Below are 24763 nucleotides of genomic sequence, written 5' to 3' on the forward strand. Positions count from 1 at the left end.
CACATTTTATTGCAACTATTAATAAGAACTTGTGTGATCATTTTAAAATTCAGCAGCAGTTCCACCGTGTGCATCATCCTCAGGCTGCTGGCCTCGTGGAAAGAGCAAATGGAGTACTAAAAAATAAAATTACTAAGTTAATGAGAGAAAATGGGCAAAGCTGGCTTAAGGTCTTACCATTGGCTTTATTTGAAATGCGAGTGGCACCGCACAGGGCAACCAAACTGTCCCCTGCAGAAGTGATATATAGACGATCATTAAGAACACCATGGGGAGCAGATACAAGAGTAGTAGGAACCCTTGACCTCCATGCTTTAAGTGGTGAGTTGATTACCTATGTAAAACAACTAAATCAAGCTGTCAGTTTTGCATTCCCAGGTAAAGGTGTCGCAGCAGAATAATAACAAGAGCGAGGGAGAACATCTGATGCAACCTGGAGACTGTACTTTTGCATAACTGGGATCGGAAGAAACTAAGAAATCAGTGGAATGGCCCCTTCCAGGTGATTTTGACCACCCCTACCGTGGTGAAGGTGGAAAGAAACCCTCACTGGATACTTTCCTTGGACTGCAAGTGAATAGGACCAAAGGAACCATGCCGAAAACCGGACCGACATATGCATTAATATATGCCCTAATACTGTTGACTCTTGCTATGCACAATAACCTGTTCTTTCAGACACAAATGTTTGTAATGGTAATCATACAGATTGTTATCCCCGGTAAGATGAGTCGCATCACTGTTTGCGGTGACCCCCATTAATAATGATTTCACCAAAATAGTAGAACAAACTACTGAAGAACATTGTGAGGAGGGGGGGGGGGTTTCAGGTAGTTGAAAGATGAGAGTCAGGGGACACTGTTGGTCTCAAAGAAGGCCACTGGGTGAGGTTAATAATAAACATGTGATTTAGGGTTATGGCAGGTTAAAACAAAAATGGACACAAATAGTGAAAGGCTGGTAGCACAGTTGAATAAGACTTGTCAGTTATTGTTTGATATCAGAACTAGTTACCCCCTTTGCCATAATGGTACTGGATGAGTCTGAGTAACTGTTAACATTATGCAGAACTACTCTTGTGTTGAGTGGCATCAGTGCGGTATCGATAAAGGGTTATTTGAATGTCATTGCATAAACTGGACTTGTTTGTCTCTTTCAGAGGGACTTCAGATTGTTTGTGGCCTCAGTAATGGTACTCATTTATTCCGTGGAAATCTAACCCTCCCCTTGCCTTGACGGAATTCCTTCCACTTCCAATATAATCAGCCACACCTGCTCTCGAGAATGCTACTTGTTACCGTGCCAGAAAAGGTTACGTGTTTCTCTTTAATGGAACCTTTACCACGGCCACGGAATGATTGCCTACTTACTTTGACATTGGGATAATTGGGCCCTTCACAGTACCATGTCCTATGGATGGTAAATATGGCCCCACTTTCTGGCTAGAATTGTTAGTAAAGAGTTTTGCAAAGAATGGAAACATCCAAATACGTTGGGCTCTCCAATAGGATATGGAGTCCTGAGTTTGCTTACTTTAGGAGGAACAGCTGGTACTTTTGCTAACAAAAATCGGAACTATCTTGTTTGTGGGCTGACTGTGCTAGGGAATGAAACCACACAAACATGAGATGAGGTAAATAAAGAAATGGTTGAAGGGTGCCTCTATTCACAGCAAAATAGATATGTTCTCGCAAGGCAAGAAGGTGGTGTATGTTCCATTGATGGGGATAAAGGTAATACTAATGTACAGGATCACCTCTATAACATCTCAGAGCACATTCGACAGTATATTGAGGATTTCACTGAGACACCAGAAGGATGGTGGCCTGTGGGGCGCCCTCGTTCATTATGGTATTGTTTTTGCTTCACCGCCTTTTTCCTCTGTGTAAAGCAGCCTTTCAATTGTCATAAATTGACAAAAAGAGGGAATGATAAATTGTATATTATTGTATGTTTAAACACTGTTTGCTTGAATTCTGTATTTTGTGTACAATGGATACTTGATTGCAGTAAAAATTGCTGATTAGGAGAAACCATAGTCTTAAGACCGAGAACCATGGTGTTCTGTTTCTACAGAAGGTTCTGCATTTTCATTTAAGGTAGTGCTATCATTGAAATATTGTAAAAGGATGCACGTATTGACTTTAAAAAGGTTACTCAGCTATAAATGTGGGGCATGAATGTTGTTTGACCATTTGTTTTTATATTTACAAATGATTTGCAAATTGTTGGTTGAACTGCCAGGTTGATTTACGGGACCATTGTATAAGATTGCTCCAAGGAAAGTAAGTTACTAATGGTAAATAACAAGATGTGGCAGTAATTGATGATTCTGTGATTCAAGGCTGGCACTGAACCAGAAAAACCACCCCTTATATGGAAGCAAAGTTCCAACAAGATAACAGAAGAATGTCTGTATGGGCTGATAAAAGCAGGCAATGCTGTTTGTTACTTTGAGTGGATGCTCCAGTGTGCAGAGCACATGAGGCATTGTAATCTGGCCACTCTGATCATGATCTAAGTTGATTAAAGGCAATTTGACTTGTTTCAGGTGTTTGGTGATGTTGTGATGTTATTCCTAACAGGAGAATTGACTTTTACAAAGCAAGAGGTAAAGTTCTTAGGAATTACTATCTCAGAGGATCTTTCCTGGACCCAATACACTAATGGAATCATGAAGAAAGCACATTAGCGCCTCTACTTCCTTAAGAATTTGCTGATGTTTAATATGACAGCAGAAGCCCCAGCAAATTTCTACAGAGGTGTGGTGGAAAGCGTGCTGACCCACTGCATCACAGTTCGGTATGCAGACACCAATACCTTTGAGCATAAAGCCCTCCAAAATGTAGTGGGCATAGCCCAGGACATCACGAGCAAAACCCTTCCCACTATTGAGAACATCTACAGGGAACGCTGCTGTCAGAGAGCAACAGTAATCATCAAAGACTGACACCACCCAGCATACGCACTACTCTTGCTGCTGTCACCAGGAAAGAGGTATAGGTGACAAAAGACTCACACTGCCAGGTTCAGGAACAGCTGCTACCCCTCCACCATCAAACTTCTCAAAAACAAATTCAGAGGTTCATTTAAGAATTCTTACTTGTATACTTTATTGATTTTTAAAATTCTCTATATTGCACAGTTTGTTTATATTCGTTATCTGTTTACATGCATACACTTGTGTAATATTTTTTGCACTTCCAATTAGTGGTAATTCTGCCACACCCACAGGAAAAAGAATCTCAGGGATGTATGTGATGTCATATGTATGTACTCTGACAATAAACCTGAATCCTGTAATACGGAGATGAAACTTAACCAAAGTATTCTAAGAAGGATCGATCCAACATGCTACACCAGTTTATTATCATGGGATTGTTGAAATTCCTCAAACTATTTATTCCCAGAATTCTCAGAATCCCAAATGAAATGAAGTGAAGGAAGTATTTCAAAGATAGAGCAGGCTCCAATATCAAAATCAGACTTCCTAACAAATCATACAAATTATATTTCAGTTGGTAGCACTCTCATCTCAAAAATTTTTAAAAAAACAGGTTCCATTCTCACAAAGCCATGAGCAGAAAACTCTCGGCAGTTGAGAGAGTATTGTCTATTGGAGAATATGTTTTCCAGATAAGTTACTTAGCATCACCTACATACAGCACACCATCCTAAAATTAAATGATTACCTGTTGACTGAAACTATCAGTTTGTGAGCAATTCAATCTCGGGTCCAAAACCATTCACCCAGACTTAAAATGTTAACTTTGTTAATCTTCCACAGATACTGTCAGACCTTCTGAATGTTTCAGGTATTTTGTTCTGAATTTATATGCCAGCATCTGCAGTTTTCAATTGTCATTTGCTCACAGTTATCTGTTTGGATGATAGTAAATTCCATGTTAATTTGAAAGTTACTGTCAGCAGTACACCAACAAGCAACTTAACAAATTTCAATATGGGTGCCTGAAATTGAAGAAATATCCTAACACTTACAATGAAGAATTTGCTTAACGATCATGTACCAAGAAACATACTGGGGGTGTAGGTTATTTGTGTGTAAATTGGGCAGCACGAACTTATGAACAAAAAGGGCCTGTTACTGTGTATGCTACTTTAAAAAAAAATGCATTATTCACTTCAATAAAAAGAAACAGATGCAATGGATTTTGATAAGTATTAATTTTATTTTTTAACTGCTTAGGACATTTCCAAATTTAAGTTTTTAATAGTTTAACATATTAGTTTTAATAACATTGTAAGTCTTTGTTTTTGAGTCAGAAACATTCAGCTATTCACAGCTTTGGTTGTGTTTGGTGGGTGTGATTTAACTGTCTATCAAAGACAACCTCTTTTATGAGCAGGGCTTAATGAGCACCCGACAACATCTAGAATATCCAATTACATTATGGAAAGTGAATGAGCTGAAAAAATTTGAAAAATTTAATAGGACTAGTATTACAGAGTTCTGTGTTGTGTGGTTTTATGTTTAAAAAGTGACAGTTTGCCTTAGAGAGCCAAGGTAAGGGTGGACTGCTGAGAGAGTGGGAGACAGACTGAGCATGTACAGAAAATGATCTAAAATTTTCTGGGCTTGGACGATAAACCACCACTGGTGGTGCTGTGGAGTGGAAGAAGGCCCAGAGCATGAGTCATGGGCTGGAGGACAATTTAGAATGTTGGGATTTCAAAAAGGATAAACATTCTGAAGGCAGCCAGAAGGATCCGGACCAAACCAGTTGTTCCTCTCTCTGCAAGCAACACAAGACAACTTCGAATTTTGTGCTCTCTCTCTCTCAAACATCTTTTGGCTTCAGTTTACCAAACAAACTGAATTTTGTTTATGATCTTTGCTTCGGTTGAGGTCGAAGTTTTGTGAGTCTTGTATGTTTTGTGTCTAAGTTTTTCTATGGGCTGGTTGGAAATATAACTTAGACTTTAATTACATATGTTATATTTAGGCTGAGGAATTTATTAGTTTTACACTGTTATAGAGATTTGCATAGCAACCAGTGGGCATTGTTATAAAAGGGAGGATTTTTGAATTAAAATTTGAAGGTGAATTTTTTTGTTAATAAAGTAATTGTTCTTCCTTACCCCTGTGTGATATGCCTTCTTTGTGGTAGCTTGTTTGATCTTTTAACATAATTTGGGGGGGGGGGGAAGAAACATCCAGGATCAAACCAATTTGGAAGCTTTAGGGGCGATTGACTTGTGCTTTTTTATCAGTCGTCTGAGTTTGACTCAACCTCCAGCTTGAAATTAAAAATAAACGATGAGTGTATAAATCACCAACAGAAAAACCAGCAACTATGAATATTGACCAGTTCATAGCTAACCCTTCAGTGGTTAATTTAAAAATGGCTAAAAAGTCAGAACAGATGGTTATAGTTGGCAAGTTAAAACTTCTTACAGTAAGAATTGGGGTGAAAAAAAAGGAAATTGACCAAAAGACTGTTAAGCACTATGTAGGAAAGGGGGCATTTGAAGAAGCTGCATTAGAACAGTTTCTAAAGGAGAAAACTTCAGAGGAAGTAAAGTTGGCTTTGAGAAAAGTAGAGTTAGAGGAAAAAAGAGAGGCAGAAAGGAAAGCTGAACAGGAAGCAGTAAGGCAGGCAGAAATGGAGGAAAGGGTAGCCCCAAGGGACGAGAAAGAGAGAAAGAATGGAAACATGAGCTAGAACTAGCTAAATTGAGGCAGACCCTAACCCAAGGAGAGGGAGAAGCACAAAACCCACGTGCTGGTCAGGAGGAGAGGTTTGTCAGTAGAGAAGTGAGGTTAGTTCCTCCATTTGAGGAAGCTGAAATAGACCAGTATTTTCAGCATTTTGAGAAAGTAGCTGTAAATTTAAAATGGCCACCAGACCAGTGGTCACTTCTGCTTCAAAGTGTTCTTAAAGGGAAAGCCCAACAGGTGTACTCATGTCTCACTGTACAACAAGCAGCTGATTACGAATTCGTAAAGCAGGCTATACTCCAATCTTATGAACTAGTTCCAGAGGCTTATAGACACAAGTTCAGGAGTTTAAAAAAGGCAGCAATCCAATCTTACCTGGATTTTGCTTATAGGAAGGTTGTGTGTTTTGATTGGTAGTGTGCCGCCATGAAAGTAGAAAATAACTTTGATTTATTGAGGGAAATCATTCTGATTGAGGAGATTCAAAATTGTGTTCCTTACGATATTCGAGTGTACTTGGCAGAGAACAATATAAAAACTTGGCAAAAATTGGCTAAATTCGCATAGGAATATGCTTTAACCCACGAGTCTAAGTGGACACCAGGGAAAAACTTTCAAAGGAATACTGCTGATAATCCAAGTAGAGTAGAAAGAAAATCTAGAAGTGAGGTTAAAGGAAGAGAGGAAGAGAAATGGGTGAAGGAAAAATTTGAGTGTTATTTGCAGGGCACATAATAGCAAATTGTCCTGTACTGAAAAGGAAGAAAGAGAAATGGGTGGTACCAATTGCCTGTGTTCAGAGTGAGAAAGTTAGGGGTATTTTTTTAAACCATTCATGACTGAAGGTTTCATTTCGGTTAAAGAAGGATCCAATCAAGTGCCAGTTAAAATTCTGCGGGATACTGGAGCAGCCCAATCGTTTTGAATTTTGGTGCGGATACCAATACTAGAGATGTGAATTTAATTAAAGGCATTGGTGGTGAAGCAGAGCCTATACTTTTGCATAGAATAGTGATGAAATCAGACTTAGTTGATGGCCCAATTACGATAGGGATAAGATGAAGTCTGCCAGTGGATGGAGTTTCTCTTTTGTTAGGAAATGATTTAGCAGAGGGTAAAGTCATACCTGCAGTGAAACTCACAAGTAAGCTATTGGTTTATGAGTCTGAAAAGGATTTGGAAATCTACCTTCCATGTGCCATTATTGGACCCATGTCTAGAAAAAAGGTAGAGAAAGTCTGTGATGATCCTATAGTGGAGGCAAGCATTGAAGACAAACCTAAGGATCCAGCTTTGCTATTTCAAGAGAATAATTAATAGCCAGACAAAAGCATGATCCTGATCTTGCTGGAATAAGAGATAAGATTCTGACTAACCAGAAAATTGAAACTGTACCAGGAGGTTACTTTGTTCAAGATGGAATATTGATGAGAAAGTAGAGACCACAAGTGATTCCTGCCAGTGAAAACTGGGTGGTAGTAAGGCAAGTTGTAATTCCCAAAACATACAGGAATGAAATATTAAAGTTGGCTCATAGTTCACGTTTAGGAGGTTAACTTGGAGTGAAGAAGACGGTAGAAAAGATAAGGAAACAGTTTTATTGGCAGAAATTAAGAAAGGATGTTGTGAACTTTTGTAGAACCTGTCACACTTGTCAACTGGTAGCAAGCCTAATCAAGGACCACCAGTGCCACCTTTACAATCCAACCCTGCTTTCGGGAAGCCCTTCCCAAAAGTGATAGTGGATTGTGTTGGCCCATTGCCAAAAACCAAAGTGGGAAATGAATATTTGTTAACACTCATGTTCACAGCTTCAAGGTTTCCAGAGGCTATTCCCCTGAGAAACATTAAAGCAAAAATGATTGTGAAGGCTACACTAAAATTTTTCACATTGTTTGGCCTACCAAGGGAAATTCAATCGGACCAAGGGAGTAATTTTATTCCTGGAATATTTCAACAAGTGGTGTATGAATTGGGAGCCCATCAAATTGAGTCATCTGCCTATCATCTTGAAAATCAAGGGACCATGGAAAGGTTCCATTTAACCGTGAAAAATATGATGAGGGATTATTGCATGGAAAATAATAAGGATTGGGATGAAGGAATCCATTTGTTATTGTTTGCTGTTAGAGAGGCAACTCAGGAGTCCCTTGGCTTTAGTCCATTTGAGTTGGTGTTTGGTCATGAAGTCAGGGGTCCATTACTATTGTTGAAGGAACAATGGATACATAATGATACACAATCAAATCTGTTGGATTATGTTTTCAAATTTAAAATCAGATTACATCAGGCTAGCGAGATGGCAAGGAAAAATTTAAAAACCGTTCAGGGAAAAATGAAAATTTGGTATGATCAAAAAGAAAGAATTTGGGACATTAAACTTGGCGACAAAGTATTGGTTTGTTTCCAATGCAGTCAAACACTTTGAGAGCTCAGTTTTCAGGACTATACAAGGGGAAATCAAAAATTAAAGTTTGAAGGTGAATTTTTTGTTAATAAAGTAATTGTTCATCTTTACCCCTGTGTGAAACGCCTTCTTTGTGGTTGTTGGTTTAATCTTGTAACACTGGAGAGTAACTAATCTCTTGGGTCTTACAATGTGCATCTCAGATTTTGAAAGAGGTGCCTGTGGAGATATTGGATACACTGACCATTTATTTTCAAAATTTCACATATTCTGGAGTAAATCATAATGTACCAGTCATCCCAGTACTTAAGAATGAATGAAAGGGAAAAAATGGAAAACTATAGACCAGTTTTGCAGTTCTGATAAGGGGCCTTTCACCTTAAATATTAAATGTTTCTCTCATCACAGATACCATTACTTAGCCTGACACTAGTTGCAAGGGAAGAATAGAATCTATTATTAAATAGAATGTAACAGGATACTTAGCTGATAGGATTTGACAGTCAAATGGACTCACAAGAAGGAAATAATATTTGATAAACCTTTTGGAGCTTATTTTGAGATTGTAACTTGCAGACTAGATAAAAGCCAACCAATGGATGTAGTGTATTTAGATCTTCAGAAGCTTCAACTTGGTGCCTTGCAAGAGATTTCCCAATGGATGCAAGCCTAATGGTGGACATTACCATACAGAATTCACAGGAATGAGGAGAGCAGTGTTGCCAAAGGCCCTTTTATAGAGTAAAAAAAATGCGACTGTAAAGGCGGAGATTCTCCACCCTCACGTCGCTGCCCCTATCATTTTAAATGCACTGAGAGGGACTCCAAGATGACGACTCCGATCCTTCCAGGGGGTAGTCCCAGCAATGGAGCAAAACAGTCTACCTTACTTCACACATGAACAACCACTGCAAGCAGCTAGCTAGGGGCGGGCTGATGACATTGCAATGATGTCGTCTGCCCATGACCCAGGACCTAACAAAGCTGTTTAATGAATCTGCTAAACAGTTCATGTCAGGCAGAGCTCTGGGTAAATCCTGCAGACATTTCTCCCCTGAGGTCATTGCTCCCATGTATGCATGTGCTATTTCTCCTTCCCCCCCCTCTTCAACCAACCGAAATTCATGTGGTCAGGATTCATCAGCCCCATCAGCAACATTGGCTGGGGTGTGGTAGGAGGGAGGTGAGGTGTGGTAAATGGCCTTCCCTCACGCTCATGGATGAATCTGCTTCCCCATCCCTTCAACCAACTAGCCTAAATCTTGTTGGAGGTGTCTCCCTCCCTCCCTCCCCCACCAGTCACCCTGTGCCCAAGAGAGCTCTGCAGTTGGGGGTCGGTGAGAGGGAGCATTAGTTCGCTAGTTCTCCTCTCCCACTGTCCTAGTCTCCAAGAATAATCAATGGCTGACTTTGTTACCCATAATCCCACACGCAGTTGGAACTGCTCTGCGCTTCCTTGTGTTTCTCATGTTCATGGGCAGCACATCGTCTTGCCTACAGTTTTGGGCTGCAGTGGTTCCGGAGGACACACGAAGGCGCCACTCCGCATAAAAGCGACACTGAAGCAGCTTTTTAGGGCTGCTCTATAAAAAGGTAAGTACAGATGTTTCTCTGCGGATGAAGCCAGCCTCAAAGCGGAGGCCCTCCATAAAAACACCTAAAAAGAAAGATTTCAACACATCCAAAAGGAAAGGATGAGACTGCAAGATCCAATTGAACTATCAATACGGAGAGCAGCCACTGATGGTCTCCAACAATGGCCCTCACATACACTAACCAGCATGCATCCCTGACCCCGACATCAAACCCAACAGCAGCCTTTACGTGCCTTTGCAGATTGCTCCCCTGCATAGAGCAATACAATATTATGCGAGCATCAGCATTTTGCCCAGTTTCTGCATATAGCAGGACAACGATTTTCTTTCTTGAAGTAGACAAGGATATTTACCACGTGTTTGGACTCTAAGAACTTTATAACAAATCAGCCCTCGACAGGCAACCATGAAGAGGGGTATTAAAGGAATCAATTGATGCAAGATTAATAGGAAGTGATGCTTTGTTCGAAGATCAGCCATGATCTTAATAAACAATGATCCAGTACCAAACACCAAATATCCTACTGTTTATTTTCTTAAACATAAACCTATTTTTCTAAATGAAAAACAAAGCTGCTAATTAACAATAAATACTGTCAATTTAATAGTTTTACTACTTAATCATTCCTTGAGCTTATTTGCATTGTCCATCAAGCAAAATACAGTTCTTTTTTTTAAAAGCACCATTAAGTTCTCTCTCACAATAGTTTATAAAGACATGAAAGCCCTGGAAGTGCAACTAATGTGTATCTGTTTTGTCAGTGACATCATTGTAGTTGAACATTTCACAAAATGGAAATACTACCTTGAAATACAAAAAGCAACAACTACTATCTTTAAAGGCATCCAAACTTTGAAAAGCCATGGATGAGAAAAGTCTTTAAATTTCAAGAGAATTCCAAGTATTTTTCCATTTAAAGTCTAAGCCAAAGTATTCCAGATATTTCTGGGTTACCAAAATAATTCTCAATTTAACAGTAATTTAACATAAATGTGTGAATAAAAGAACTGTATGAAAACAGTAAGTAAACACTATAAATGCACATAATTTTTATGTGCTAAACTAACAAAACATACACCATAAACATGCTTTGCACAAAAATTTGAGCGTCTGCAGTAGCAGGGGTTGCACAGGAAATCACAAAGAATTTAAGCAATTTTTCAGAAATATTCAGGACAAGAGACAAACTGATATCAGGCAATGCCAACTTCCTGCTTTGGTCTCTTTGGATAATTAGATCAACTTGTACTTCTTCCTCCTCTTCAGTTGGCTTCTTCAAATGGCATTTCAACTGATAAAAATGTTCGATGAATTTGCAACTGCCACTTAATAACACCTCCTTTATCATTACTATGCCATTTTAAACCAATAAAATTATTATTATTATATATGTTGAAATCATCCTCTGTAATAATTGATCATTACATTAATCCTTTATTATTTTCTCATTACAATTTCAGAACAAGTAAACATAAACATCAAACCCAAAGAGACTGCAATTTTGGTTTAAATTTCTAATTATCCTATTACAAACCAAGCAACCCATGATAGCTATACAGAATAAATAATTTATCACAAATAAATGTTCTAATTTATACTTACCTTTGAAAATCTTCTTCACTAATCGTAAGGTTAAACAAGAAGAAGGGATCTGTGTCATCAGTCAAACGGATAGTTAAATCCTAAGACAAAGTGTTGAATATTTTAATAAATAATTTAAATTCACTTTTAAATGGTGAAACTCTATTAAAATTAAATAATAATAGAAGCAGACCAATGGATCATTTTCTCAGCACCTCTGTTTCATTCTTCCTTCACCAATCACTCCTTCTCATCAAACTTTTCCAGGTAACTGTGTCAAATAAAACAACTACCCCAATACTACTTCTTTTCCCACCATCCAGAGGCATACAGTCCTTAAAAGTGAAGAAGCAATTCATTTACACTTTATCTAATTTAGTGTATGGCTCTTGGTAACAATATGGCCTCCTCTGCCAACAAGCAATCAAACTTTGATTGTTTTCCAGAATAACTTCATTCAGTCCACAAGGACAAGCCAGGCAACCTGAGTTTTTATTTGTCGGTTACTATTTTTCTGTCCCACACTCACTGACTTGTCTTCAACAATGCACAAGCAATGATAATTATGGCCTGCACACAATCAAAAACATTCCATGTTCTCTCCACCTCCACATCTCTGAAATTTTTTCTCACTTTTCCCAGTCCTGCTGAAGTGTCCTTAAAGCAAAACAAACTATTGCTCTCCCAACTGATCCTGCATGAGCTTCTGAGCACTTCCAGTTCTCTAGGATTGATTTTTTAAAATGTTATAGCTGGCGATATACATTAAGATCTTATTAGACCATGCCAGAAAAACTGCATTTACGGGGTTCATTATTATCTACCTCACCCACTAGCCCAAGATTTTGATAATGTGGCAATCAGAGACAATAGGGCATCTTCAAAAGCTTAAAATAACCTATTTTTGTTTTTTTTTCTAGTTGGTTAGTGCCTGCAGATTTGAACAAAATAATTCTCTAATTTTTCACATTAAAGCTGGAAGATGTCTGTACCTTGATTGGCTAATTTGTAAATTAGTATCTAATTGCTCCTTCCCAATCTTCTGGCACAGATTACTAGCAAGTTAGAAACATTTTCAACCTTTCATTGCTGCAAAGGTTCCCACCTGCTTCAAAAGGGCACCAATCATCCCATTGTTCAAGAAGAACAATGTGAGCTACCTCAATGACTACCGCACTAGCTTCTACTGTGATAAAATGCTTTGAGAGGCTGGTCGTGACCAAAATTAACATGTATCTAAGCAAAGATCAGGACCCACTGCAATTCGCTATCATCACAATCGCTCCACAGCAGATGCAATATTGCTGGCTCTCCACTCAGCTCTGATCACCTTGAAAACAGCAATACATATAGTTGCTCTTCATCAACTACAGCTCAGCCTTCAATACCATTATTTCCTCAGTGCTGGTCAAGAAGCTACAAACTCTGAGTCTCTGTACCCCACACTGCAACTGGATCCTTGACTTTCTCACATCAGAAGACCATAGTCAGTACAAATTGGAAACAATGCGTCTTCCTCACTGATCATCAATACAGGCACACCCCAAGGATGTGTGCTTAACCCACTGCTCTACTCATTATGACTCATGACTATGTGGTCAAGCACAATTCCAATACTATCTACAAACTTGCTGATGACACCACAGGTGTCGGCAGAATCGCGAACGGCAATGAAGAAACATACAGGAGGAAGATAGGTCAGCTCTTTGACTGGTCTCGCATCAACAACCTTGCACTCAACGCTTTCAAAACCAAGGAGATGATTGTGGACTTCAGGAAGAAGTCAGGGGAACACGACCCAGTCCTCATCGAGGGCTCAGTAATGAAGAGGTAAAGAACTTCAAATTTCTGGTGTCAACATCTCAGAGGTTCTGTCCTGGAGCCTCCACATTGACACAATCACAAAGAAGACTTGCCAGTGACTATACTTTGTGAGGTGTTTGAGGAGATTAGATATGTCACCAAAGACTCTCAAAAACATCTACAGGTGTACCATGGAAAGCATTCTGGCTGGCTGCATCACTGTCTGGTAATGGAGGCACCAAAACTCAGGACAAGAAAAACTCCAGAGAGTTGTTAACTTGCCCTGCAACATCATAGGCACCAGCCTTCACTCCATTGAGGACATCTACACAAGGCAGTATCATAAAAAAGCAATCTCTATCCTCAAAGACCCCCACCACCCAGGCCATACCCTCTTCACTCTGCTACCATTGGGGAAAAAGGTATAGGAGCCTAAAGACAAGCACTCAGCAGCACAAGGACAGCTTCTTCCCCGCTGTCAACAGATTCCTGAATAATCAATGAACCAAAGACACTGCCTTACTTTTTGTGCACTTTTAAAAAAAATATTTATTGTTGTAAGATGATTTATAATATGAATGTTTGCACTATATGGTGCTTTCACAAAACATAAAATTTTGTGATTTGGGCATGACAATAAATTCTGATTTTGATTGATTTATAATATACAAGACTTGCAACTTCCTTCAATTGACAGGAAGCCCACAAGACAAGCAGTTGGCCAGTTATTTTTTTTGTCAACAGTAAATAAATTACCCACTTACATCCTCACATCATAGCTGTAGCAGAATAGTTTGGCTAAAATGAGAGCTAGTGCTGACATCGAGGCCCTTTCCCCCAACCCCCCCCACCCCCCGCAGCTAATGTAGATAAAATATGTTGGCACTATCTTCTACATAATCATCTTGACCTTCTTAATATAAATTAAAATAGTATTTAAATCCTCCTTCTCTCCCCATCTTAATGATGATCCTGCACTGTAACACCACAGCTTGGGATACCAACCCATTACTAAGCATTTTTTCCCCAACTGTCTGCTCACAAAATAATTACCGTTTCATTGACTACTTCATTTTCTGCAATTTCTATTCCAATCTCTTCTCCTACAACACTCTCAGCAAGGTCGACCATAAAGCCTGAAGTTCTTATCCTAAACAAATCCTCTTCCATCACCCCACCGTCCCCTCATCCCTCACTTGAAAACATTTTGAGTTAAACGATAAAGCTTTTCATAATACATTTATGCCTTTCTGCTGGATTAGATCTAATTATTATAGAATAAACTACATAGGTTTAATAATGCATTCCTCTAAATGTTTTATACATCAAAAGACGTTATATTTAAGTAAGTAGATGGCAAGCAAATTAAATATCAAAGCAGAATAGTTGCAAAATCAATAAAGTTTATTGCAAAGGGAACTTAAGGGCAAAGTTTAGTAATTTGCTGTACCTTCTTGTGAACTGCATTAGAACTGGACAACCATCCTACTGTTAGTCGAACATTTTCCCTCCTGCAATAAAAGACCAAACGATTAGAACAAGTTAAATGTACAGACTCAACTCCAGTAATTATCTGAATTGATACATTATTTTGAGAAAATTATTGCAGAAAGAGTGTTGGTATTTTTCTTTCCTCATTGCAGGCGAATAACTTGATTGGACCCCAAAGGAATATTATAATTTCCAAAGGAAAATAGTACTCTTCTTTTGCAAAAAGTCTACAATAATCTTGCCAACAGAATCCTCAGTGTTATATCTTGCATGTGACCAGAATAAACAATTGCCCAATTTAAACAGTGCAAGTGGACATGTGATATACAGTAAAACTTCTGGTATCCGGAACATATGGGGATTGGTAGATGCCAGATAAGTGAATTTTCAAGCTGCTTCAGATTGCATGTTGCATGAGTGGTAAAGTAATGGCAAGGTGCGCCAATTTTAAGCCTGTATTTTTAAAATCTAATTTTTGAGGGGTTTTTTTGCCTGTTGCTTGAGGTTTCAGATAACAGGGGTTTTACTATACTTCCTTTGTTGCTCCCATCTCAATACTACTCAACAGAACTCACATCCTTCAGACTCTTCACAATTCTCCCTATTGATGGCCTTAGATACCAATGCAGCTTTAGTTTGAGTAATGTTTATTCTAACATTAGAGTATCATGAGTAAAATTTCAAAAATCAGCAAAATTCCACAGCTGACTCAATAAAGGAAAGGTGAGGGTGACACAGAGAGTTTAAAAAAGCCTCAAAATAGCACTGGGAATATGAAAAATTAAATGCAGGGATGAAACAAAAATGAGAAATTTAACCAGGAAATAAATGAAATGCAAAGAAAATGAAGGGACAGAACAAATCAGGCCTGTGACAGAATATAGATGTGTTTTTGGGAGATAAATTGGGGCAGTGTTTTTAGTGTAGGTCACATACAAACACTTTAAAACAGATCTTGTTTAAAATACTGGAGCTCTGCTCATACTAGACTTGTTGGAGTCAACAGTCTTTGCAAAAGTTCTGGAGAATGCCCAAGAGACGACTAATGGAATGTTGTTTACAAAAAGGCAACAGATGAAAGAACTTGTCAGAGCCGCATTCTGTCTGGAGTGGAACTTAAGAGGGTCATGTGGTTTTGCAAGCAGAGAGAGTCAAACAGACTTTCTCTCTGTGTGAGACACACACAGAGATCAGTTCTACAGTTTTACAGTCAGCAGCAGCAACTGGAACTGGAACAGGACAAGCTGTCAAGCTTGTGGAAAACCCAATTTGGAAGATGGGTTGTGAGTGCTTAGTTCAGCCTAGTCAAAGCCCTTGTGATTCATGCAAGAGGAGAGGACTGGCTGTCTAATGTTTCACTTGGAATAACAGAAACAAAAAGACACTCTGTGGTGACTGATGGAAGTAAATCAGTTGTGGGTGTCAGCGTACAACAAATCTCTCTGAAAACCTATAAGAACCTTCCTGAGTGTTAACCATGTACCTTTCAAGCACCAAAGCCTGGTGAACTTCATAAATGTTAAATTCTGTGCACAGTATAAGAATTGCCTACAGCCAGGAGGAACTTGGAGGAATGGGAAGTGAGATTGGACTGTGAATCAAAGAACTTTTCTGAACTTACACACACATATTACATACATGTGTGCTTAAAATTAGAAGGGGATTAAGTTAGGTTAGTTAAGTCGATAGTGATAAGTTAAAGTGTGATTCTGCTTTCATGTTTAAAGATAATTAAAAGCACCTTTTGTTTAAGTTACCATTTGTCTTGGTGAATATCTATTGTTGCTGGGTTTTGGGGTCCTCTGGACTCATAACAGGGCACCAATACCTCTGAACAAAAAGCCCTGCAAAGGGTGGTGATCTCAGGCAAAACTATCCCCAGCATTGCGAAAAATCTACATGAAATGCTGCCATTAGAAAGCAGCAACAATCATCCATGATCCACACCACCCAGGACATGCTCTGTTCTCGCTGTTGCCATTGGGAAAGAGCTGCACATGTCACAAGACTCCCACCACTAGGTTCAAGAACAGCTGCTATTACCCCTCCACCATCAGATTCCTAACAACAAACTCAATCAGCGACTAATTTAGGCTCTTGTAAAGAATATTTATTTTGGAATTGCAGTTTGTTTGCACTTCCTTTTACTTACTCTCTTTTGTGTACTTTTTTTTTGAGTACAGTTTTTTTGCACTACTCCCAAGTAGAAATTCTGCCAGGAAAAAGAATCTCAGGGTTGTACATGATGTCATGTTTGTACTCTGACAATAAATCTGAGCTTTCAACATGAAAGGAATTAGCTTCCAGATTTATCAATAAAGGTAGTCAGCTACAATGAAACTAATAACTAGAAACTTATAAAGGTCTAAAATAACCATGGTTATTTTAAAAAAAGTCTAAGCACATATCCCTTTTGTACCAGTAAAATGGAATTTGCAATTAGATTCTTTTTTAAATCCTTAATGATTTGGAACAAATAAACAGCTTTTGACATAATTTTTTATAGCTCATGACACCAGACCCCATAGTAATCAAATTCACAGCCAAACTGGTAAATTATCCAAAGATATTTCTGTGGAGATTGAGGGATATACAGTTATTTGAAATTATCCCTTCACAAAAGGAACCTGGTTTTAATGTCTTATTTTAAGGAATGTCCCCTCCACTGATCCACCAAACTTGATGATTTGTCCGCTGCATCTATTTATTTATTTACCTGTTCCAATATACATCAGAATGCTTACTTGTTCCAGTATCAGGTTGACATAGTGGTTAGCACAATGCCTTTATAGCGCCAGAGATCGGGACCGGGATTTAAAACCTGAGCTGTCTGTTAGGAGTTTGTAGGTTCTCTCTATGTCTGCGTAAATTTTCTACGGGGGCTCTGGTTACCTCCCACCTTTCAAAACATACTGGGGGAATAGGTTCATTGGGTGTAAATTTGGCAGAATGGAATCATGGGCTGAAATAGCCTGTTACAGTGCTGTATGTCTAAATTTTAAATTTTACTTTAAAAATGTCAGAACTCTTACTTGAGGGGGTTACTGGAGTAAATGGGCCAATGACAAATTTTCTCAAGCAAAATATTTCAGTAATAATTGGGTCTCGAGCAGTGATTCTCAACCTTTTCTCCCTTACTAATCACAGAACACTAATGGTATAGGGATTGCTTCAGGTGGAATGTGAGTTTAGGGGGCAGTTTGAAGCCACTGCAATAGATCCTTCCAACCTTTGAACTTGGAGTTGAAACTGAGATGAAAGGCCATTATACATCCTTATGCACTTTCCAGTAACAAATATTCAAATTTAGATTACCCACTGCAGGATGGGCTAGTTATTGAACCAAAACGACGGACGATATGCACAGAACACATAACTCTAATCTCGTGCAATGTCAAAACAATTTTGTTTTAAATCAACTTGTTTCCTTTCCATAATGTCCTTAATCTTTACACAGCTGCTTCATTGCAGCTTTTTTATGCTATGCCTGCTGTCTAAAAAACACCGACACAGAATGGTGGAGTAATTCCAGTCCCGGCTTTTCTCCGGCAGCTCCTCCAGTGTCAGCCCCAGAACACCATCTGTGTAGAAGGCCAATCTGGGACCAACTCAGGAAAGGATGTGTTTGTGTACCGTATTTTTTTTTTAAAAGTGTATTTAAAGGTAAGCATTTAAAACTAGAACAAAATATGCAAGTAGGACAACAGGAAAAATCTTTTAATAATACCGCTGTCCCTCTCTCGCCCAGCAGCAAACAATTACACAGTAAAGGTAAAAGGAAGAATTGATCTGGCTGACAGCAAGTAGTTCACTAGAGAATACCTGACTTGGGTTTTAGCTCAGCTCTGATGTCTATGCATGATCCCACAAATGCAGAAGTCTGAAATGAGCTGTAGATGAAATGACAGGAGCTGGGGATGAAATAGTGATCCATCCTCTACTAGACTCACCATTTCATTAGGTGGATGAGGCACTGATGTGTTGCTGACAGGACAGATGTGCACGGTGGTTGTTGGTCTTTCAAAATGGGGCTTGATCATTCATGAATAAGATAAAATGTACATATCAAAAGGTACTGAATCTGGAACTCAACAGAGGAGGGTGTGAATGCTCAGTTACTGAATATATTCAAGACAGTCACTGACAGACCTTCAGATATTAAGGGAGAGGAGATTAGTGTTATGGAGTGCCATTGTGGAAAAAGACCAGCCCCCACAATGATCCCACCATCCCACTCTCAGCTGTCCCCAGGTGTGTCAAGTTACCTTGTGCTGACCTTTGGCTTTGTCTTCAGTTTGAACAGTCTGAAGCCCACTGCCACTCCCCTCCCCACCCCCACCCCCCCCCCCCACAGCCTGCCACCAGCCCCCAATGATAGATAGCAGTGATTAGTAAAGGATTACTTAAGGTGGTATGAGAGTGGAAAGAAAAAGTTTGAAAACCACTATTTTAATCGTACCTAATTAACTAGTTATGTGCATGGCTTCATAACTCCAAAGGAAATGGACCAATGACAATTTCTCTCAAGCAAAATATTTCAGTAACAATTGGGTCTAGAGCAATGGTTCTCAATGTTTTCACCCATTCAAACACCACCTTAAGTAATCCCTTACTAATCACAGAGCATCTATGGCATAGGGAATACTTAAGGTGGTATGTGAGTGGAAAGAAAAAGTTTGAAATCCATTGCTATAGATCAATAATTACAGTAGATTTTCCCAGGCTCTTTTATAAATTATGCACGCATGTTTTATTAAATTATGCACATATTTCCCATGCTCTTTAATAAATTGTGTGCATGTTTTATTTCCGCTACAATTTTCCCACGCTCTTCTATTAATTGTGTGTAAATAAAAGTAATTTTTGGATCAAATTAAAAATAAACTTGGGATTTCACAAAATACGTTCTTCCGCCATCTTCACCTTAGATTGTTTTTAAGGGACACATTGGGCCCACAACTAACTTTGCCGCAGATTACTGGATTGGAGATTGTGATACATGAGGGAATTACAAAGAAACTTATTTCTAAACTATATCTTCTACTTCAGGAGGAATCTCCAAAACCAGATTTGAATAAATCAAAAGAAAGATGGGAATCGGATTTGGGAACTGAAATTGATCCTTTTTGCTGGTCTGACATTTGTTGGGACAGTATGAGGGATAATAATTAATGTTCACTATAGATTAGTTAATTATAAATTTATTCATGAATTATATTTAATGCCACATAAACTAAATAAATGTAATCCAAATTTATGATTAGATGAGGCACAGAAATTGGGACATTTATACATTCTACCTGGTCATGTACAAAGATGACATCATTTTGGAAAGATGTGGGCAAGTTTTTGGAAAAAAAAAACCATAAAAATACGTTTACCATTAACGCCTGAGTTTTTTTTCTTTTGGGAAATGTATATGATTTGGAGCCCCAATTGAAGTTGTCAAAATATCAATTAATTTTTTTTAAAAGTCGCATTGGCGGTGGCCAGGAGGTGTATAGCAATTACATGAAAATCTGAATCCGGTCTTAAAATTGATTGTTGGAAGAGGGAGATGCAAAATTGTATTCCCTTAGAAAAGGTGACATAATATTGGAAATGGGTGTGATACATACTTAAAAATATGGAAACCATATTTAGATATTATGGGTTTGGATATCTAATGTTTTCTCTTGCACACCCCATCATCACTTTTCTTTTTTAAAAAAAATCTTAATGGTTGAACCTTATCATGTTGGTTTAATTCTACTATTTTATTAATATCCTGTCTTTCTTTTTGGGAGGGTGGGGGATGGATGTATTTATCACAGTAGCTTTGCACATATAATCTGTATTCTTTTTTTCTTTTGCACTTTTTTCTCTCTTCTCACCTTTATGTACAGTACAACCATTTATTTTTTAAATTCTATTTTGATAATTGTAAGTTTCATTTGGATACAATTCTATATTATATTGCACTGTATACAAAACTATAAATAATTAAAAAAAAAGTAATGTTTATCTCTCTCAAAGCTGACACTCTCTCAACAAACCAATGACCAGTGTGGGGACTGACAGCGGTGATGCTAGTGTAGCGACTGCTGCGTCAATGTTACCGAGTAAAGAGACATCCACATAGCGCGAGGGTGAACCAAAGAATGACTTTATTGGTTTGAATTCGCTGCGTCTCCGCGCTGGCCCGCCCACTTCCAGAGATGTACCCGCTGGCTTCTGGAAGTGACATCATCACACTGCGGTGTCACTCTCTGGCCAGCAGGCCGCGATGAGGAAGTGGAGGCTCCTTAGACTGCGAAGGGGAGCCTGCGCTATCTTGGACCGGCCGCATGTTGTGGCGATTCAGCCAGTTTACTTCCGCGGTCGTTCGGCCCGCTACACCAGTGAGCCATGCAGTGACAATGATCACTGTCAGCGTTACTCACCATTATTACCTTAATTTCAACTTTGCACACAAGACCTGGGGGATTATTATTGTGCCTTTTTTAGGGAGAAAAGTGGGACTAACATGCCGTCATATATGGTATGTTATATGTGACAATAGATGCCAACTCTGTGGTGCTCCACATCCCACTTCTTTTGCTCCCGGAATGCCGGCTTGCTGTGTAAAAAAGACGCACTGACCTGGCATTATGCTGACTTTGTTCAGTTCAGTGGAAACAACAAAAGCAGCTTAATGAGTAAAAAATCTCTCCGGAATGTGCAAAGAGTGGGGGGTTGGGGTGGGAAGAAAGGATGCGCAAGTTACTGGGCAACAACCAGATATTCCATGGTTATTAAGTCCACAAAGACTAGGACTAACAGGTCTGGTAGACAAGCCATATAGTATACAATAGGGAGTCAGAACCTTCAAATTCCTGAGAGTCCAGATTTCAGAAAATCTTTCCTGGAGACAGCACATTGAGGCAAACAAAGGCAGCACATCCATGTGTCTATTTTCTGAGGAGATTTGGCATGGGGTCAGATACTCTTCCAAACTTCTAGATACACTGCGGATTGTGTACTGACTGACTGAATCACAGCGTGGTTTGGGAATCCAACTGCTCAGAAACGCAGAAGGCTGCAGAAGGTAGTAACACAGCCACATCCACCACAGGCTCGGAAATCCCATCCACTGCAGATATCCATGCAAGATGCTGTCTCAACGAAGCATTCAACGTCTCAAGGGACACCTTCGGCACCTCAATCACAACCTATACTATCACCTTTGGGCACAAGGTACAAAGGCCTGAAAAACAGCATCTCTAGTTTTAAGAACAGTTTCATTTCAACAGCCTCCCCTTGGTACATTATTTATTGACTAAATGCAATATTATTGCAAATCACTATTTTGTGTACTCAGATTACTGTGACTATTTATAACAATCTTATAGCTAGAAATATTAAATTAGTTTACTATTATAGTTTAATTACAAATGCCTGTTCGACTGTAGTAAGAATTTCAGCACACACGTACTATGTATATGACAATAAACTCATCATTATCAAATCAGTCACTTCTGCAGCTTATCAGTAAACACATAATTGCTGAGATATATAAAAGTAGACAAAAACTGGGTCGCTGGCAATGTAACTGTATTGCGCTAACTGCTACATTAACTATGCCAAGGAAATCCATTTACAATGAAATTTAGAAAAATAAAGTGACAGATTGAACTCCAAAGTAGATGAAAATATATATGTGAAATCAGGGAAATTAAAAGTAGTTACTTATCACACTGGAGGATCACTGAGAGCATTGTGTTTTAGCTATCAGTGCTCAGATCAGGATTATTTATCCAATACCTTTCAGTGACTTGTACATGGGTTTGTGGGGTAAAATTTTCAGGGGACAGGAAAAACATGGTGGCATAGCAAACAAATGAGGAAGTTAGCAATAGACTGCAACAGGATATAGAAAGTCTGGCAGATTGGGCAGCAAGTTTACTAAGTGTATGCTGTGCTTTTTGGTAGAAATAACAAAGGACAACACAGGATAAAACACAGTACTAAAGGATGCACAGTAATACAGACATTTGGCTAAGTAAGCACCTAAACCTTTGAAAGTGGCAGAAGCGATCGTGAAAGTGATTAGTAATGCACATTAGATCCTGAGTTGCATAAAAAGAGGTAAAAGCAGTAAGGTTAGCATAAATAAAAACAAAAAGCATTTGCAGAAAGATAAACCAAGTTAAAATTTCAGTCAGAACTTGAAAATAGACAATCTATATCAATTTTGCAGAGATAATGGTATAAGAGATGGAAAGGAAAAAGTAATCACTGATAGGGTGAGGCCCAAATTGCCTTGAAAGCTATGGAAAACCCATCCGGTAGATAAATTAACAAGTGCATTTTGAGAGAGAAAATGGTGTGAAATGCAGGTTGGGGATGTAAGAAATGTTGAGTAAATCAAGCAATATTAGCCGAAAGTAAAAAGTAATATTACAGTTGGATGAAGTAGAACTGATCAAATTAATTAAGCTTTTATGAAGCATAGGTTAGCCCACAGCTTGGAGAAATGCATCTAGCATTGGTCACCACCTTTAGGAAGGTGGGAAGGTCCATGAGAAGTTGCATGTGATGAGGAATTCAATCTCCATTTGACTGAAGAGATTGGGATTTTACTATGTAACTAAGAAGGCCAGCAATGCGATAAGTATGGCTCTTTATGAATTTATAATTCTAAAATGAAGCCTAGAAATGTAATTTAGATGTACAGAATGGTAACAGGAAATTCTGGGTGACAAGCCCATGTCCCCCAAATATACCAATCACCTATAATCCCCATAAGTTTTTGAAGGGTGGGAGGAAACCCATCCAAACACAGGGAAAACATACAAACTTCTTACAGTGCCAGATTTGAACCCAGGTCACTGGTGGTGTAATGGCACTAAGTGCTTCTCTTTCCTCACTTCTTCCGCTCCCCCAGCAATTTGTTCATTTCTTTTACATGTTTTAATATCATGCCAAAAGAGATTGATAAATACTCGGAAGCAAATTGTCTCTATGCCAGATCATAATTGTCGTCAAGAATGGAAATTGGAAGATAATTTGAAAATACAACTATGGTATATAGAAATGAATAAATGTATTCCATTAGAAAAAATAACATATAGTTTAAGAAATAATATTGAAATATTCGAACAAGTATGGGAGCCTTACATTAAATACAATAGTGAAAACCTACTGGGGACAAACATTACCTAAGTTGATGGAAGGAGAAGGAAAGAAAAGAATGGACTCAGTAGAATTTCTGGTGTATTTTTGTTGAATGACAACATTGTCTGACTGGCTTAATGCAACCTAGATTGTATACCTAAAAGAGGGGGGGGTGGGGGGGTGGCTTGGGAGGAGGGAGGGTGGGGGGAGAAAAAGTCACTGTATATGTGTGAAAAAGAAAAAGTGTATATCATGTGATATAATTTGATTTATGGTGTGAAAAATAAAAAAATTTAAAAAAAAAGAATGTATGAAGGAAAAGACAGAATGACAAATATTCCATCTTTCACCTATATAAATACATAACCTATGTTCAGCTTCCTTTTTTTAAAAAAGAGTAATTAACACCAAGTGTTCAATATGTATTGTACGTAAACACATATCCACTCTCCTTAAAGCATGCTTTTATTTGGATGTATTATACCAATCCATATTTTATTGGCCAGATTGTAATTGATTCAATCTTTCAACCTCATTCATATTTTTGAATAAGCAGCTCTCAATAACAGAAGCTTCCATTCCACAATTGTCCCAAGAGAAGCACAAGATATCATGGCACTGCATCCCACAACCTCAGCACTTAAATCCTTTTTCATTGTTTCTACAAGTCTCTCATAATCAAAGACATTATGGAAAGTCCTCATCTCCCAAGTGCAATCAGGAGACAGGTGCGCAGTAATAAGAACAAGAGCTGACTCCAGCCTGTTCCCAATTCCAAGCTCCAGTGCAAATGCACGATATCCAGAATACACTTGTGTACACATACTTAAGTGTAGTTTCTAATCATCTCTTGTAATCTTCTTTCATTCTTCAATGAAGAAGAAATGACAGCTGAGAAAATATTCATTCCTCTCTTAATAACAAATTTGAACATAAAATGTTGCTGTACCATAAATTCTTATTTAGTGCAACTCTGATTATCCAAAATGGTCAGGACCGGGGGTATTTCAGATAAACTGTTTTTTTTCTGAGAACAGGTCATTTTATTTTAAAATAGCCCAGTAAAAACA

The 24763-nt window shown here is 38.5% G+C and overlaps 1 protein-coding gene across 3 annotated transcripts in view; it reads right to left on the reverse strand.

The window, feature by feature from the left end:
* sass6 (SAS-6 centriolar assembly protein) overlaps positions 1–24763 on the reverse strand; it is a 90032-nt gene that overhangs the window by 53331 nt on the left and 11938 nt on the right. Inside the window, exons 2-3 of one of the 3 annotated variants that reach the window (XM_069929084.1) lie at positions 14518–14578; positions 11286–11365 (exon numbers count right to left, since the gene is read on the reverse strand). In XM_069929084.1, coding sequence (XP_069785185.1) covers positions 11286–11365; positions 14518–14578 — 141 coding nt within the window. Of the gene's footprint in view, positions 1–3692; positions 3843–11285; positions 11366–12369; positions 12454–14517; positions 14579–24763 lie in introns of those variants that run through there. The other 2 variants (XM_069929092.1, XM_069929101.1) reach the window with 2 other exon arrangements.

This window comes from Narcine bancroftii, chromosome 1 (genome assembly GCF_036971445.1).
Source record: "Narcine bancroftii isolate sNarBan1 chromosome 1, sNarBan1.hap1, whole genome shotgun sequence".
NCBI classification, from domain to species: Eukaryota; Metazoa; Chordata; class Chondrichthyes; order Torpediniformes; family Narcinidae; genus Narcine; species Narcine bancroftii.